General features: G+C 37.3%; 1 protein-coding gene across 3 annotated transcripts in view; it reads left to right on the forward strand.

Annotated features, from left to right (window-relative positions):
• Positions 1 to 4,408: 4,408 nt before the first annotated feature.
• PSIP1 (PC4 and SRSF1 interacting protein 1) overlaps positions 4,409 to 19,276 on the forward strand; it is a 33,120-nt gene continuing 18,252 nt past the window's right edge. For 2 of the 3 annotated variants that reach the window (XM_056805350.1, XM_007499590.3), the window contains exons 1-4: positions 4,409 to 5,393; positions 5,806 to 6,003; positions 9,831 to 9,907; positions 18,716 to 18,854. In XM_056805350.1, coding sequence (XP_056661328.1) covers positions 5,932 to 6,003; positions 9,831 to 9,907; positions 18,716 to 18,854 — 288 coding nt within the window. In that variant the 5' untranslated portion in view covers positions 4,409 to 5,393; positions 5,806 to 5,931. The remainder of the gene's footprint in view (positions 5,394 to 5,805; positions 6,004 to 9,830; positions 9,908 to 18,715; positions 18,855 to 19,276) is intronic. The other variant, XM_056805351.1, reaches the window with a different exon arrangement.

Genomic DNA, 19,276 nt, shown 5'->3' on the forward strand with positions numbered 1-19,276 from the left:
ATCTTTTTGAAACATTTTTAAAAAATAGAAGGAAAACCAGAAAGAACAATGTTAGCTTCAAAAGCCACAGTTGAATCTATTATACAATTTTAAAGAAAAGCAGCCTCTATATAATAGAGATCTGTAGTCTCATGCAATTCTATGTAAATGGAAATGCCCATTTTATAATTGGTGCTTGTTAAATTCAGAATAAAAATTAACTTAAAAAAACCCCTTTTGTCTGCTGTTCAGTGGTAGAAAAGGGGAATTTAAATTTTCTTTGTATACCCAGCACCTAGGGCAGCAATTCACACACAGCAGGTGTTAAATAAATGATCCTGCCTCCTTTAAACTTCATAATAAATGGGTTCATTGGATTTCATACAAAACTTTCAACAGATTCATTTCCCTAGTTGATTGTCAATATTTTGCAAGGTAGGACCTCTTGTGATCTGCTTGTAGTCTTTTTTCATTCATACAACTAGAATTTGTTAGCTGATGCCATTTTCATCTTTTCATACAGTGTTTTACATTAATTTTCTGAGCTGTAACTATGATCAATCTCTTTATTTTTCTACTTCTCATTTTTTATGTTCATTACAGCATTGATTTTAATGTTTCCTGTACCATTTGAGAATGTCTTTGCAAATATAGCTAATTTAGAAATGATTGCCCTGTCAATAACTTGTTCTCCAAGGTATAGTCAACAAACATTTCAGTCACTGTAAATCCTTGGGGATACACAGAAAGTAAAAAATAAGGTCTTTGCCCTCAAGAAGCATATATTCTAATGGGGGAGACAACATGTAAATAACATACAAGATATAACCAAGATGGTGCTGGGGATAGAGCTCCGGGACTAGAGTCAGGAACATGTGAGTTAAAATCCAGCTTTAGACACTACCACCTATATGATCTTGGACAAGTCATTTAACCTGTTTGCTTCATTTTCCTCTTATGTGAAATGGGGATGATAATAATAGCATCTACCTCCCAGCAATGTTATGAGGCTCAAATGTGATAAAAATTGTAAGTGCTTAGTACAGTGCCTGGCACATAATAAGGGCTATATAAATGTTAGTTATTATTTAAATGGGGAAGCAAAAGCTGCAGGGTAGTGGGGAGGGCTAGGAAAGTCATCCTGAAAAAGGTAGGCTTTTAGTTAAGTGTTGAACGGAAACCAAAAGGTAGGGGTGTTTGGGGAAAAGGGTGTAGGGAATTCTAGGAATGGATGATAGCTAGTGCAAAGATGAGAGATGGAGAGTTTATGAGAGAAACAACAATAAAATGTTAACTCTGTCCAACTTGGAGAGGAATAATGTGTAGGAAGACTAGAAAGGTCCAGAGAGGCCAGGTAGGAAAGGATTTTAAAAGCCATTAATGGAGGAATTTATAGTTGATCCTGGGGGTACTAAGTAGCCAATGGAGGTCACTGAACAGGGGAGTGACATGGTCAGATTGATGTTTTAGGAAAATCACCTGGGCAGCTGAGTGGAGGAAATACTAGAATGTGAAGAGCTCTATCAGGGAAACCAGTTAACAGCTGTTTTAATCATATAGTTAAGGGCCATGAGGCCCTCACCTGGTATTGTGGATGAAGGAGTGGAGAGGTGATTTATATTTATATTTTATCTGAAGATAGAAACAGTAAGATTTGGCAACAAAATTGGATGTGTGGAATGAGTGAGAAGTCAGGGATGACACTAAGATTGCAAACTTGAGTGACTGGGAGGATGGGGTACCTTCAGCAGTAATAGGGAAGTTTAGAACAGGACAAGGTTTGGGGGAAAAGGTAAAGTGTTCTCTTTTGGATATGGTGAGTCTGAGATGCTTATGTGACTTCCTATTGAGATGTCCAAAAGGCAGTTGAAGATTTGTGACAGTCACTCAGGAGAGAGACTAGGACTGGATATACAGATCTAGGAACCATCTGCACAGAGAGGATAATTGAACCTGCAGGGACTAATGAAATCACTGAGTAATCTAGGATAAATAGAGAATATTTCCCAGGACAAACCCTTGGGAATTATTATGGGCATGAGGTGGATTAAGAAACGGCAAAGGAGACTAAGGAGCAGCACATCACACAGGAGAACCAGGAAAGAGCAACATCATGAATGTTTGGATAGACTGGCAGACAAATAACAAGCATTTGTTAAGATTTCACAATGTGCCCAACACTATTCTAAGGGCTGGAGGTCCTAATACAAGCAAAGGGAGACAACAGTATCTTTGCCCTGGAGGAACCCTCCTTTTAATGGGGGAAGTCAACATACTAAAGGGGGCTAAAAAGGGAGGGAGAAAGAGGTATCTGCTTGAGGGCATGGTTTAGAATTCTCAACTGCCAGAAGCACTGCTGGGACAGGAATGAAGCCTCCATTGGGAGTACATGGCTGGCTTGTCAAAGGGATGCTCCAGGCTGGGAAGGTCTTGGGTGCTGAAAGATCTCCCACAGTTAGAAGGCAGCTGCGTCATGACAGCTAAGTTTGGAGAGTAAGAGGGTGGAAGGGGAATGAGCCATTGCTGATCTGGGACCAAACTTAAAATGGAGAGGTCTCAGACAGAACTCACCAATGAGAGAAGGGACATGTATGGCAGAAGTTCTTTGGTGGGAAGTCCCTAGGGAAAATCCTACAGTGGGAAGGTAACTATGGAGGCAACAGGTCAGTGAGAAATATAGCCTAGAAAGGAAATTAGAGGAGAAAGTGTCCAGGAGGAGGTAACCAACAGTGTCAATGCCTACAGAGAAATCTAGAAGGATTACAATTGAGAAAGGACCATTGGATTAGGCAATTAAAAGATCTTTGGAACTATGTGACTCTGGGCAGGCCACTTTGAATCCCAATTGCCTAGCTTTTACCACTTTTCTGCCTTGGAAACAATACTTAGCATTGATTCTAAGACAGAAGGAAAGGGTTAAAAAAAGTCATTGATTGCTTTGGAGAGGGCAGTTTCAGTTAAATGATGAAGTCTGAAACCAGATTGCAGAGACAGAGCAAGAATAGAGGAAGCAGAGGAACTATTAGTCAACTAGCAACTATTAAGGGTTACTATTTACTAGGCATGGGTCTAAAAGCTGAGGATGCAAAGAAAGGCAAAAGGCAGTCTCTGTACTCAAGAAGTTCATAACCTAATTAGGGGAGGCAAAATGGAAATAACTATGGACAAATTATATATAGGATAAATTGGAGATAACTGTCAGATGCAAGGCACTCGAATCGCATTAACGAAGAAAACGTTCCAGATGTCTGAGGCCACATTTGAACCCAGGACTTTCACTCTCCAGTTTTAACTGGCTCTTTATCTACTGAGCCACCTAATTGCCACTTGTTCATGAATTTCAAAAGTTTAACCATGAAAGGGAGGAGAAATGTAGGATAGCTAGTGGGGATGTTGGGGTCAAGTGAGTGTTTTGTGTTTTGTTTTGTTTTTTAGGATGAGACTATTTCTAGATTGTAGAGGCCTCTGGAGGATTTTACCACTTAGAGAGACTTACTGTTCCATTTAGACTCTTTTCTCCATAAAAAGTGCTAAGCATCTTTGGATGGCCATGGTCACTATACATTATACCTCACTTGATATTAGTAATTGGAACTCCTGCTCAACCTCTTGAACTCCCACAGTTGCCTCTAAAGCTGGAATGGCCACTTCAGGGTTTTTGTTCCATTACTTATGCTCAAAGCAGAAGAGGCAGCCAGAGCTTAAGCTCTCGGCAGACCCAAGTCCGGGAAGCCTTCATAATTGCCAGAAGTGGAGGAGATCAGAAATCCTCATAAAAGTCCCACATCAAAATTACATGCTCCAGAGATTGGGAATAGGAAGGGCAGAAGCAGTTTCTTCCCTTTAAAGCTGATGAATGTACTCCCTGAAAAATAAAAAAAATGTAAGCAATCTAAAAGGCCATGTAATACATGGTATGTTGAAATAAAAACTTGTAGCTTATATCCAACACTGATCTGTGGCCCAGAAATGATACTGAGATATTATCCAGGTTATCTATGGTTTGAAAAGGAGATGAGACAGCCCTGGATCAGGAGTAAAGAATAACAGATGGACATCCTGAGGGCACCATGGGTACCTACAAAATACAGTGTTCTGGAGAAATTTGGAACCCTTGGACTAGATGATCTCTAAGGTCCCTTTCTATGTTTCCTTAGAACAGTGTATTACATTTTACTCAACAAAACCATACAAAGCATTTGCTATATGCAAAATATTTCTTCAGGAGATACAATCCAAAATTCACTAGAATTTGGACTATTAAAAGATGAATAGCAGGTACACAAATTACTAGGGAGTGAGATAAGTTGGAGGAAGTCGGCCTGGGGATAGGTATTAATTTCCAACATTTTCTTTAAAATGTGGAGGGTAGCCATATAATTCGAAAAATGCCCACTTTTGAAGTTTAGTAAGGTATACAGTAATTTCTTTTTTATTTTTCATTAGCAAAGGCAATCCTGGAAGCACCTTCAATCTCAGACCTGACTTAATCTCTTATTCGGACATCTAATTATTTTGGAATATCTCCCAACATAGTTGGCGCTGACATTCCTGAACCGTAAAGCAGAGTGGAATGGCACCGAACTGCTTCCATCTCCCTTTGCGAGGATGTGCAGGTCCATTTATTGCTGGGGGTTCGGGCTTGCCGCTGGGCTTCCACCCAATCTTCTCCAGGCCTGGGAAGCATCCCCTTGGCGGATGATGCTAATCCAAGCGCAGCTGCAAGGCCTCCTGCCCGCCCAGGGGGAAAAAAAACACACACACACACACAAAAAAAACAGCTAGCACGCGCAGCCAGAGCCCGCCAGATTCTCCTTCCCCAAAACACAGCCCGCGAGGCCAGAAGCCCGGATGCCCGCCCCCAAATCCCAGCAACAACAATCGCAGATTCCTTCCCCGCCTTTTAGATACAGTACACACCTACACACGCACGCGCGCGCACAAACACACACTAACACACACTCACACTGGCACGTAGAAAGCCAGTAGACGGGGGAGGAGGGAGGAGGAGTTGGAGGACTCATCCATCCCGAAAGCATCTGGAGGGAGAAGCGTTCTTGCAGTACTTAATCCCTTCTTCGTCTTTCGCGCAGTCGGCAAGACTGATCTCCAAGAATACCTGTAATCATCGGATACCCACCGTATCTTCTGCCTCCAAAGTAAGAGACTGCGCTATCGGCCATCACCTTGGTCTCCTCCTTGTTTCACCCCCCTTCTTTCTGTGCCCTGTTGGTTTGGCCCCAGCGCTCGCAGGCGCGGAGCTAGAAGCGCGCGGGAGTCGCGGCGGCAGTTGCGTCTCGGGGGCCGAGGGAGGAGGCGCGGGCTGCGGCATCTGGTGGCGCAGCTTAACCCCGCGTGGGCGCCGACGCCGAGGAGGAGGCGGTAACCGCAGCGGAGGCTCGAGGCCCAGGCAGGTAAGCTGAGGCGGCAGAGCCTACTGCGGCCTGACCCGCGGGTGCAGGGAGTTTGGGGGTGGGGGGCCGTCGGCCTTAGGTGAGGCGGTTAGTGGCGGCCTCTGGGGACCAGGCTCCAGGCTGAATTGGAGGCAACGCGGGGCCGCTCGCTCTTCCGTCTCCTGGTTTTGACTCGTTTCCCGCCGTGCCGCTCCCGGGGTCTGGCGCGGCCCCTTCTCCGCCCGACAGTGGCTTGGGGAGACAGGGCGGGAGTTAGAGGAGGCTTCTTGGGGTTGGGCAGTATCTGCGGGCCTTGCGACGTCGGCCGAGGCCTCTGTGCCCTTCTCGGGAAGGGGAGGAGGAAGGGGGTGGTGCCGGCTGCCCCCCACAGCGCCCGTGCCTCGGTAACCGCTTTTCTTCCGTCCCTTTTCAGGCGCATCCGGAGGCACCGGGCTCCCCTGGCAGCCCAGACTGAGGCTCCCTTCTCCCCCCTGCAGCTCTTCCTCACAGCCGCTCTCGGTGGGGTCGGGACCCCCCTCCCAGGCTCTGCGGCCCCAAGATGACTCGCGATTTCAAACCCGGAGACTTGATCTTCGCCAAGATGAAAGGTTACCCCCATTGGCCAGCCCGAGTAAGTAACTGACGCTGAGTCCGGATTAGCGGTCCTCCTCCAAGACTTGCCGCGCCATCCTTACGCCCGTCGCATGCATCTCTGAGCATCCTTTTTTTCCCTCGGCAAGTTTTTTGTCGAATCAGCATAGAATGTGTAGAAAACGAACAGTCAAATTCTTTTTAGTGACTTCATTTTATTTTTAGCCCTTGGAAATAACTAGATGGGGTGGGGGTGGAGGTCTTAATTGCAGCGTGATTTTTTTTTTAAATAGGAACAAGTTTGTCTCATTTCATTTTGCTGGTCCCTATTATTTTTTTTCTCCTTAAAAGTGAGCTTACATTAGTTTTAATTAGCTCTTTTTCCAAACATTTCTACTCCTTTCTTGCATGATAACATTTCTTTCAGGAGCATTATAAATTTTGGGGATTTTACAGAATTATAGCTGTAGCAGGTGTTAACAGGGTAAACTTTGAAGAAAGAAAGTGATTTTTCTTTAGCTATGGACATTTAGTTCTTACGAAAAGTTTGGAAGGATTTTTTGACTCTTCATAAAGCCTCAACTTCTCACTTTCAATTGGTTGATAGTGTGAAGATAGGTTACTACTATGTAGAATTAATCTTTTTTTTTTTAAACCCTTAACTTCCATTTTGGAGTCAATACTGTGTATTGGCTCCAAGGCAGAAGAGTGGTAAGGGCTAGGCAATAGGGGTTAAGTGACTTGCCCAGGGTCACACAGCTGAGAAGTGTCTGAGGCCAAGATTTGAACCTAGGACCTCCGATCTCTAGACCTGGCTCTCAATCCATTGAGCCACCCAGCTGCCCCCTATGTAGAATTAATCTGGAGCAGAAAAATAACACTAAAGCCAAAAAAGCTTATTCTTTTTAGCTAACTCTTGGTGGAAAAGTAAATAAAAATGGTTATCAAATTTTGTAATGCATGGAAGTATATCTTCAATTCTTTACAGCTAATTTTTATTTTAATAGATTTATGAAACATAAATGTTGTACATTTAACATTGTTTTGAAAAAATGTAAGACAAACCAGACGATTTTATATATTTCTTAAACAGAGGGATGAGGGAGTGGCCCAAACTTGTGATATCATTGATGTAAGGAACTCCTACTGGAGATGTTCTTAGTAATGTAAATCTGTAGCTTTTCTACAATTCTAGTTTTAGAGAATTACTTATGTGTCACACTACTGTCAGACTGGACTGGAACTTAGATAACACCAAAGGTTATATATCTATTTAAATATTTTTCTTCAATAGAAAGATAACATGGTTAGAAATTTTTCCTCCTTGGAGTGTTCATTGAAGTATTTTTTCCCCCTTAATATTACCTCCCATTTTTCTTCTGTATATCTTCTATGTGCATAGTTGTTTGCATTTTGATTCTTCCATTAAAATGCATTGCTGGCTAGCAGAAATAATTGTTTTAGACTGCTTTGATATCCGCAGTGCTTAACAGTGACCAACACATTATAAGTGCTTGTTGATTGAACAATCCTTTGCTCTTGAATTCTTTTACATAGTTGAATAATTAATACTTTGTTGTGAAGTGTGACTTGCCAAAAGCTTTTTTCTTTGTTATTTCTCTTATCCAGGAGTAATCTAGTAATCTTGTAAGCAAGTAATCTTGCCTTTTTTAGACCTGAATTTCAATGATATTTGATCTCCTAACAACCCTGTATAATAGGTAGTACTAATAGCCTTATTTTACAGATTTGGAAACTGAGAGTCTATAGAGAGGTTAAGTGACTTACTGAGGGTCACATAGGGTCTTGATTTAGGATTTGAATTTAGGCCTCCCCCCCCCCCCCCCCAACTCTTAATGTAAGCCTTACATGCTGTCTTGGAATCAATACTATGCATTGGTTGTAAGGACAAGGCAGTGGGAGTTTAGTGATTTGCCCAGGGTCACACAGCTAGGAAGAGTTGAGATTTGAATCCAGACTGCCCATCTCTGGGGCCTGTTTATTCATTGAGCCACCTAGCTGCTTCTGGGCACTCCCCCCCCCCCCCCCCAATTTAGGACTTCTTGACCCCAAACCAATTAACTTACTCAGCTCTGAGGTCCTGTCTTTTCCATTAACTCATTGCTTACTTAGTATTGTCTCTATCTCTTTCCTCTCTTTTTACTCCTAACATTTGTCTAGATTACTCCTGGAACTTATTTGATCCTAATACCCTTGACAGAGGAGACTAAATTGTCAGAAAGGGTCAGTTTTTGATATAGCAGACTATAGGCTATCCCTTGTTTTGTGATAGCATATTTGTGTTTCTAAGTAGATTCTAAGCTACTTTGACAGAGAAACTGATTTCATATGTTTGGTATGCATAGGAATTGGATTTTTAGCTAGAAAAGTAGATTCAAATTCTCTTCTAACACCTACTGGCTTGTGTGACTTTTAAGTTAAACTCTTTCTGCAAATATTTACTAGCCAAGCAAGTTATTTAATGTTTGCCTCAGTTTCCTCATCTAAAATGGGGATAACAGCACCTTTCCAGGGTTCTTGTGTCAAATGAGATAACATGAAACCATAAAGCTTTATATAAATGCTATATTTTATCCAATTCTTTAGCATTGCTTAAGATTGTAAGTAGTGATAGGTGGTTTGTATTGGTTAGAGTTCCAATACATCAAAGGTCTCTGTACCTTGCTTCACCTAGCATGAAATTTTGTGTAGTTGCATGCTATGTACTTATGATATGCTGAATCAATGAAATCTAGATAGACTTGTTTCTGGTTCTTTAAGATTATTTTTCTAGTGTGTTTTAACCAGAACTGTGATTTCATTGGCATAGAAAATTATTAGGGATGGATGCTCCCTCTTCCAATACAGATCCACAACTGCTATTTTAGTTTTACTGAATTGCTTGGCATTGAGGTGGGATGACTCACTCCTAGTCTCACAGCCTGTAAGTATCAAAAACAAGACTTGGAAGATTTCCTATATCTGAGGCCATTTCTCTATATTATCTATACCACCCTATCTCTTATGTGTTTGTTTTGAATTTAGTGAATTTAGAAACAGACATATCTAATTGAAGGTCTAGTAGCCAAATAGAAATTATTTTGAATTCTCTTTTTAGATAATTAACAATTTTGACTATTGTAGGGTTGGATCAGAAATTTTTTTTAGTCCATATTTTCCAAATTGGGGGGGGGGGGGAATCCTAAAATACTCCAATCAGTATGCTCTCACTGGTTGTAAAACTTAATGTTAAATTCTTTGTGCCAACATTTTATCACACTTTTACCATATATCTGTTCAATGGATTTGCCATGGAGACTTTATATCTAAATTTCAAAAAGAACTTTTTGTACATTGTAAATAAAATTGGAAATAAATGTTTTTAAAATACATGGTAGAATATCAATATAAATGTATCCTGAATGTATCCTGAATTTTTTTTAAACCCATACCTTCCATCTTAAAATCAATACTCTATGGTTCCAAGGCAGAAGAATGGTAAGGGCTAGGTAAGTAATAAGTTAAGTGACTTGCTCAGGGTCACACAGCTAGGAAGTGTCTGAAGCCAGATTTGAACCTAGGCCCTCCCATCTCTAGGCCTGGCTCTCAATCCACTGAGCTACCTAGCTGTTCCCCCCACTTTTTTTCTAATCCTGAATTTAATAAGTTCCTTAGAAGTCCTTTTAGTATTTTTTGACATTAACATAACTTTTAAAAGAAAATTTTATTTTTATTGTGCTTTGGGCCTAATTATAGTCAAGAAATATCTCGGTGTTACATAGTTTTATTAGTTTCTTCTGAGTAATGTTCCTGCGCTCATTCCGGTTAAAATATAAAGATCCTAATTTTTAAAATCTTTTCTTCTAGGTAGATGAAGTTCCTGATGGAGCTGTAAAGCCACCTACAAATAAACTGCCAATTTTCTTTTTTGGAACTCATGAGACGTAAGTTCTCTAGATTGAAATTTGAAATTTTATTTAGTAAGATGTAAAATAGAAAATTAAAGAAAAACTATTTAGATAGTCAATATAAAACAAAGCTTAATTTTGAATGTTGTAAATATTGTCTCAAGTTTTCACTATGGTTTTATTGGTTGTAAACTTTTAAAAATACTGTACATGTGAGATGAGACCAGTATTCCTTAATTCTGGAGCAATAGCTAACTTCCCTTGGTAATGTCTGCATTTTTTTGTGATAGCATCATTGTTTTCTTCCAACTAAGTCCTAAAATTTTTTTGTATACTACATAATTTTATCTCTAGAGGGCACAGTCCCTGTGTACACATGGGGGTGGGGTGGGGAAGATAACAGGTAAGGAAATTTATTCCTTTCCTTGCATGGATGTTTGCAATTGGCCTAGCCAGCACGTCTGTGTGACTAGTCAGGAGCCTATCCCTGACCTATTCTGTACTCAATATATTAGATATATTGGACTGTTTCTGCTTTATTTGGTCCGTTGCTTAAGCCATTCCGCTTTTGCAGTCCCTTTTTAAGAACCTGTCCTCTATCATCTAGTAACATTCGTCATTTCTCTATACTTTTTTGCTGCTGTGTTAGCTTTTGGGCTTTGCCTCCATATTTTACACTTGGGACTTGAGCTCAGGGGATATTCTAATACCATTTTAGTTATTTTTTGATTCAGGCTTTTGCTATATCATTTTTGGAATCAAGTGGTAAATTCATGTTTAATATCACTTGGACTTTTAAAAAATAGCCAATTATTTGTAATTTCTTGATTTAGACTATTTATCCAAATGAAAGAACTTCCAGAAAATACTCTAATCAATAATTTAACACTATTGAGAGAAGTATAGAACATTTAAATTGCAGAAAAGGGCCTTCAATTATACAAAGTTGTTACCATATTTTGAGCTAGTATTTGACACATTTAAAGTAAAACTCTGGGCAAATAGAATTTGGTGTAAAAGCTTTGGGTCTAGTCAAGTAACATTTTCCCCAGCTTTTCTTTAAATCTGTTTCCCAAATTCCTCACTCACATTTTATATGCTGGTATCCCTAGAGGTTTTTTGAATATCTGCTTAGGTGTTGAACTGACCTTCAACCACTTTATCCCTTAGTTTTGGGGTCAACAAACAAGAGCCACAGCAGTGCTTTTAAAAGGGTCATACTCTATGTAATGTGAGTTTGCAAGTGTGAGGGTAGTAAAACAGGTGAAATTTGTACAGGAGCACATATTTTTGCTAAAGAGTAGAGGGGAAAAGGAAAAAAAAAGTTTTCCTTCTGTGTGTTTTTCATGAGGCTTTCTTTAGAAATGAAAACATGAAAATAATCATGCCATATACTTAAGTAGAAGACATCACATTTAAATGTATTTTGGAAACACAAATAGGTGATTTGTAGGTAAAGCCATGTACCTTGAACATAGTTTTGTGAATAAAAAATGTAATCCCTTTCTCTTTCTCTCTCCCCTTAAGCACTTTATAATTTGGTTATTGTTCCTCTGAATTATGACCAATTAACCATGAGCCTTTATGTAAAGTCTTCAATGTATAGAGATGCAATTTCAGGAGATACGAGTTTTTTAAATTATATTTCAAAATGGATTGGGATTTTGGTCAGTAGATATGCACCTAGCATCATATTTGATTTAGAGGTAATTATAATGGGATCAGTTGAGGCAAATCTTGAAAGTTTAGTATTCTATCTTCAGTTTTGTTTATACATTCTTGGGGTGTCCTTCAGTTCTAGAATTGGATAGAATTAAACAGTATTGTATGTGGGGGCAACTAGGTGGCTCATTACATTGAATCAGGCCTAAAGAAGGAAGTGGGGTTCAGATATGGCCTTGACACTTCCTAGCTGTGTGACACACTGGATAAACTTAACCTGGATTGCCTAATCTTTACTCCTCTTCTGCCTTGGAACAGTATTGATTCTAAGATAGAAGGTAAGAATTAAAAAAAAAAATCAGTATTTTATGTGAAGTCTGAGGACCGGGATTTTGAATTCTGACTTTTGTAACTTTGAGTCAGTTTACTTTAATAGGCCTCTATAAAATAGCTGAATCTGAATGAAGGGTTTGGACTTTGCATCTAATTGTGAGAACAAAGCATGTAGTACTGTGATTGTATTTTGGGTCTATACTTGTGATTTCTATGGCCTGTGGAACTCCTGTTGAAGAAAGTCCCTTTACGATTGGATCTGCAACATACGGTTTCACTCTGGCTACTGGGAGGTTAAAGTACTGCCAAGGGTGGCATAACCATGTTTCAAAGATGAGACTTGAATCCAGGTCTTATTGACTTGGGGCTTGATCACCACACCATTCAATATTGTGTATTTGGGATGTACTTGAAAAGTGAATGCTCTAGGGGGGGCAGCTGGATGACCCAGTGGATTGAGAGCCAGGCCTGTAGACAGGAGGTTGTAAGTTCAAATCTGGACTCCCAGCTGTGTGATCCTGGGCAAGTCACTTGACTCCCATTGCCTAGCCCTTACCACTCTTCTGCCTTGGAGCCTATACATAGTATTGACTCCAAGAGGAAAGGTAAGGGTTTAAAAAAAAAAAAGTGAATGCTCTAGTAACTTTACTGTATCATTTTTTGATTATTGTGTTCATTCATTGTTTTTGGCAGTCTTTACATGGTGCTTACTCCCAATTTATGTAGGAAGAATCATTTTGGGGTAAGGATAAGAATTGCTTACCTTTATGACTACTTGGTTTTTTACCTTGCTTATAAGTAAAGTGAATATTGGAAAAATCAGCATGGTAAGGGTAAGGTAAGTTATTTTAGCCAAATGAAATAGTACTCTTAGAAAAAATCATAATGTTTAGTCATTTTCTGAAGATATAGCTATTGTATCTGAGAATGACATGGCAGATTGAGGGTTTCTTTTTATTTTTTCTTTTTATTTTTTTTATGGCATTACATAAAAACATTTAACCTGGTCGTATAAATGCTCCAGTAATTAATGTTAAGAGATTGAAGACTTTTTGCAGTGGTTATAAAGATCATTTGGTTTGCAGGTATGGCAAGTACACTGACACCAAATTGAATTCTTATGGATGATTGCTTATCCTGGTTATCCCAATAAGAAAGGAGAGTACACCTTAATTTTTGTAAAGATATATTCATATCTATATCCATATATTTTTTTAGATTCAGTTTCCATTTTAGAATGAGTACTGTGTATTGGTTCCAAGGCAGAAAAGTGATAAGGGCTAGGCAATGGGGATGGGGAGGAGGGCTAATAAATGACTTGTTCAGGGTCACACAGCTAGAATTGTCTATGGTCATATTTAAATCCAGCACTCACCCTGCACCTTCCTCTTAGGTCTGGCTTTTATTTCACTAAGCCCCACCTAGTTTCCCCTAAAAATAGTTTTTATTGAAAATTAATTCCAGTTATTTTGTTGAACTTGTCTGTGGTCCTGGCTTTAATACCTATTGATTTGGGTTCATCCCATTCAGGTTCAAAGTTTATGATTGTCACTTGTGAATTCCCTGGCATTTTGATATCCTCTCCTAATTCTGACCTTTCTTCTTTTAAAAACCTATTGATTTAGCAAACACTAATGTCTTTAATTTTTCCTTTTCTTTCTAATTCATGTTTAATGACTGTTATTCCCCTAGTACTTTTAATTACATAAACATTCCATTGTGTTAAGTAAACTTGGAAATGTTTAGTGTTTATTCATGTTCACTAGCTATGTCACAAATTCAGTAACTTAAGTCTAAATAACATGAAATTTTAAAGTTTCACCAATGAGAAACATAGAACATAATTCCCGATTTCATATTCCAAGAATTTGTCTTTTGTGGTGGAGCTTTTATTGCTTTGGTTTTCATGTAAACAGATTTGTTGTATTAAAAACTAGACATTGATAATAAATATTTTCTGTAGGTTATTTGCATTTAAATTTATTGTTTTCATTCCAACTCATTTTTTCTTTTGAGTAGCTAGTACTTCATTTCTTTAGCTTCTGCTTTGTATTATAAGATAATCTATCCAGTTTTCTTAATGCCATAATAGTAATTGATTATTATAAACATGCCTGATTAAAATTTAAGCTCATTAGATTACAAACCTTTTGCCATTAGGGATTATTTCATTCTTTGTACTTGTGTCTCTGGCATCCAGCAAATGTTTATCACATGGTGGGTGTTTAATAAATGCTTGTTGATTGAATTTATTTAATCATTTCCCTCTTGGTTATTGTTGGATTCTTAGTTTGGTTCTAGCTTTTGTTGTTGCAACTATTTATACCTCCTGTTTTGTGTTTGATAACATTTTCATGGTTTATTCCTAATAACAATTAATGGTCTTAAAGAATATGAATATTTGGTAACATTTCTGTATAGTACCATTTTGCTTCCCAAAAAAGATACTGAATGTTTTTAATTTCACCAACTGTAAATGAGTGTCTCTGAGAAGCTTTTAAATATTAGTTGTTTTCCACATATTTTGATAAAAGTAGTCATAAAATGTGCTTTCTGGAATCCTAGATATAGGAAATTAAAGATAATTTATGAAGGTGTTGCATACATAAGTCTCTGGGATTTTGGTTTTTTTCACAACTCAGAATTTAAGGGGCTGTAGATATAAATTTTTCAAGCTATGACCTAATAATGAAGAGATAGCTTGCAAATAAGAACTTCATTATTTAGATGTACAAAAAGAAAAGAGGAATGGGTAGTTGGCTTGAAAAGGGCAATTTCATCATTTATCTTTTTAGAACATGTCAGAATTACAATGTTGCAAAATGTCTCAGTAATTGTTTGCTTCCATCTAGGAATGTTGGCTTTTAAGTCCATGGTAGTGGTTTTTGTTTTTTTTATAGAGAAAAGGTAGTGCCTTAATTCTCCCCAAACTCCCTTAATTCAGGTGTTAAAAGATAGATGACTACTCTGGGGCATTTATCTATTACATTAAAAGCAATGTTTTTCCAAGTGATTAGACTGCCAGAATTGTGAAAGTTTTTATATTTTGTTTAAGGCAAGTTTTTGATAAATGACAGGAGTTCTTAAACCAGAGCTCAGTGAACTTGTATTTAAAAAAGATAACTAGATATAATTGATTTCATTTGTAATCTTGTAAAAATTTTAGCCATTTAAAAACATTCCGATAAGTCCACAGGCCTTACCAAAATGGGTGGGTATGTCCATGCCACAAAGCGATGTCACCTCCACCCCTCAGGATAGTATCTAGTTTCAGTTCTAACACAGAGTAAAATAGAATTCAATTTAATCTATTGAACCCCTAAATGAACCTAAATCATAATTTTATTAACCCAATAAGTTGCCTACTCTTTGAATATACACAGAATATAGTTCAATGTAATTGCAGCTGAATTCATGGTACGGTATTGTTTTTTCAGAATATTCTTTCTGTTACCTTATAGTAGCTATAGTAAATTAGTGGAGAATTTATGCTATATAGGATCTGAACAAAATGGAGAGAATCACCAGAGCATCCATACAATAAGGTGAGGATAATGGATTCTGTTTCCAAAGAATTGGTGAAAAGGCATTGTTATAAATAACTTGGTAGCTTTTGAACATTCAGTAATTCAGAGACTCCAAAAACAGCATAATTCTGTTAAATTGATCACAAGTTTTTAAAATATGAGATTTTTAATATATTTAACTTATTGACAGAAAAATTTTAATTTAGAGGTTTTTTAGTTAAGTATTTCAGACATTGGATTCCTGCTCCACCAATGAATTCAATAGATTGACATTCAGAAATTTTATATGGCATTGTTCATAAACTTAGACCTTGGTGTATAAGATATAGTTTTGTTCAGATATTTAAGTGGTTTACTTAAATCTTTTGTGCGAAGCAGTTAAATCTTTTTGAATTACCAATAAGCTTAGGAAATAGTCATTCCTTAGTTTTCTCTACTGAAAGATCCAACCAAGTATTTCTGCTCCTATAATTTGATGGCACAAAGGTTCGTAATATGATTTGCAATTCTCAGATATCTGGGATGTGGGATCATATTATAGACATGGGTACTGCAGGTTGCAAACATACAAATCTGCCTATCCTTGCTAAATTTTTCTATGTGTTTCAGCAATTTGCAGTAGGATATCGGCATGTTGGGAGCCTTTTTTAGAATCCTTGACATATATAATGACTGTCAGAGCCCATGGGTTCCAATTCTCAGATACTTTTTCCCCCCATACATAAAAACACTTATACATAAGGTGTTTTATATTAAAATCTTATTTAAAATGCTATTAATTTTTATGGAAAGTGTCTAATTTTTTTAAATCACATTTAAGGATACTAGTCTCCCTGTCAGCCCTTTCAATCCTAGTTCTTTAAAAAAAAATTTTTTTTTTTAACCCATACCTTCCGTCTTGGAGCCAGTGGCTCCAAGGCAGAAGAGTGGTAAGGGCTGGGCAATGGCGGTTAAGTGACTTGTCCAGGGTCACACAGCTGGGAAGTGTCGGAGGCTAGATTTGAACACAGCACTTCCCATCTCTAGGCCTGACTCTCAATCCACTGATCTACCTAGCTGCCCCCACCATCTTAGTTCTTAAGACAAGCAAGGTCTAGGCAGATGGAGTTAAGTGACTTGCTCAGGTTTACACAGCTAATGTCTGTAGTCAGGTTTTAATTTGGGTCCTCCTGACTCCAGTCCTGGTACTCTATTCACTGCATATTTAAAAGAAAATTCCCCAGTAAAGAAATAGGAAATCAATAGTTTTCAGTGACCTGCCTCCCCCTTTTTCTTTTTTTTGCTTTTGGGGTTTCACCTCAACCAAATGATTTTGTTACTAGATATTATTTTTCCTGTGTTTTTTTTTCTTATTTTTAGTCCTTTCCATCAAAAAATATGCTTAAAATAACAAAACATTAAAATTTGGCATCTTTAGGATATATATATATATGAATGAAAATGGATGAATTTAGCCATTTTTACTGTTTTTTTTATTGAAAGGACCAAGTATGTGAATTGATGAGATTTTATTATAATTTTATTTGGAAATAAAAATTTTCAGCCTATCTTGTTATGAAGATTTTTAAAAATGTAGTAAGACAGTGATGTCTTTTGAAAAGAGGACCTGATTCCTAATCATCCTAAGCAAGTATGATTCCTAATCTTTGAGTATTAAAAAGTATATGTGCTAAAATTGAAAGAGCTCTGCCTAAAGTTTCCCTTTTTAAAGTTATTTTATAATAGAATTGTGTATCAAATGGTGAAAGACTTTGATCAATCTGGTGGGAGGGAGTAGTTTCAGTTGTGATATTTATATTTGCCCCTCATTAAACTTGTACCTTATGATACATATTTCTTATTGAAATAAGATTCCTTTAAAATGTGCAGAATGATAACATCTGATTAGTTCAAAATTAGTAATTTTGATGATATGTGATACTTAATTTGTTTTTATTAAAAAGATGAGGATTTTTACAGGATTCCAAAATAAAGTCAGGCAGAGATAAGAAACTTAAATTTATTATTTAATTTCACAAGATCCTGTCATTTCAGTGCAATTTCAAGGACTATGCTGTAGTTTTATTTAAATTTGAAGCTTTTTGATTGCTCTGGTAAAATATGAAATGTGTTGCATGTTGCTTCTAATCAGAACTCTTGATTACTTAGGCTTCACTGAAATGTGCTTTTGAATGGACTTGTAGAAAACTTTTAGACACAAAAAGAACCAAATTTAGGATCTCATTTCCTATTGTAGGTTCGTTATTTACTCTCTAAGTCTCATATTTCTGTTGCATTTTATATCTTGTTTACAGTATTTTAAAAGAGATAATAAAATTAAGGTAATAAATATGTGAGGAAAAAAGTTTCATGTAGACCTTTGAAATCATCAATTTTTAGGATGCTTTAAATTTTTTCTTACATTTGCTTCTATTTTGTAATTAGAGGTGTGGATAGTCTCTTGCATACTTGTACTACGGCAGGAGAAATTAGAATAAGATTTATACATTTAAAAAGAATTCAGAAAATATGCATGATATAGAAAAATGTCAGTAATTCAAATTCATGTGGATGAATCAGGGCAAGATGTGGAGAACTAGGGGGCAGTTGGGTGGCTCAGTGGATTGAGAGCCAGGCCTAGAGCCAGGAGGTCCTGGGTTCAAATGTGACCTCTAGATACTTCCTAACTGTGTGATCCTGGGCAAGTCACTTAACCCCCATTTCCTAGCCCTTACCACTCTTCTGCCTTGGAACCAATACATAGTATTGATTCCAAGATGGAAGGTAAAGATTTAAGAAGAAAAAAAGATGTGGAGAACTAGTAAATAGATGCAAAGATAGTTGCTAAGTAAATTAAACCGTTTGCTGTTAATTTCTGGTTCTTTTTCAGTAAAATAGCAACCATTTACATAAAATGTGACAGCAGTAAAAATCAGATGTCCTGTTATACAAGTACAGCTTATACAGGTATCCTTCCCACATAAAACCGGTACAGTGTCCCTTCTACTACTACTGTAAAATTTGAGTTAAGTATTTGGTTATAGATTATATAGTTTCTAAACGTTGTATGTCATCTTTTGGCCTTACATGCTGTCTTCAAAAATTTCCATTTAATTTCTTATGCTGACCTGTGCTCATATGTCACAACATATCAAAATTATGATGGGGAAAGTTGAGATGTGGAAGGGATACCTTTGAAGTATATAGTTTGGTGCCCTCTTATATTTTTAAATACGTCTTCAGGCCTTTCCATAAAATCCTTTTTGAACAGTGCTTGTTCAAGCTTGATTTCATTAGAAAATTTAAAAAGGATCATTAATCTCTATTTGTCCACTTTTCACAGTGCTTTTTTGGGACCAAAGGATATATTTCCTTACTCAGAAAATAAAGATAAATATGGCAAACCTAATAAAAGAAAAGGCTTTAATGAAGGATTGTGGGAAATAGACAATAACCCCAAAGTGAAGTTTTCTAGTCAACTGGTAAGTAGTAATTTAAAATTTAGTTTTATTGTTAATATTTAATTCATCCTAGGGAACGTTTTGGGTTCTATCAGGAGGTATTTTTAAGAAAAGGTTTAAGGCGTAGCCCTAACTTGTGAATTATAAATTTAATTATTCCATTATTTATTTTACCTTTGTGAAAAGTTACATTAGAATTAGCTGTGGGTTTTTCAGATCATGATTTATTGAGAATCTTTAGATTGCTTAGGTATCTTAAATTTAAATTCTGAATTCTAATTTAAGCATATTTAGGAGTTTACTTGTAATTCCTGAATTGATTTTTGCCTTAAATATTTTGTATTTAATAAGGTAGGAGCCTTGCCTTGAGTTTAATGTAGCTAGACTTTCTCTAATTGTGATTAGCAGTTCATTACTTTCTCAAATCCTAACTGCATTACAAC

The sequence above is a fragment of the Monodelphis domestica genome, chromosome 7 (genome assembly GCF_027887165.1).
Source record: "Monodelphis domestica isolate mMonDom1 chromosome 7, mMonDom1.pri, whole genome shotgun sequence".
In the NCBI taxonomy this organism is placed as follows: Eukaryota; Metazoa; Chordata; class Mammalia; order Didelphimorphia; family Didelphidae; genus Monodelphis; species Monodelphis domestica.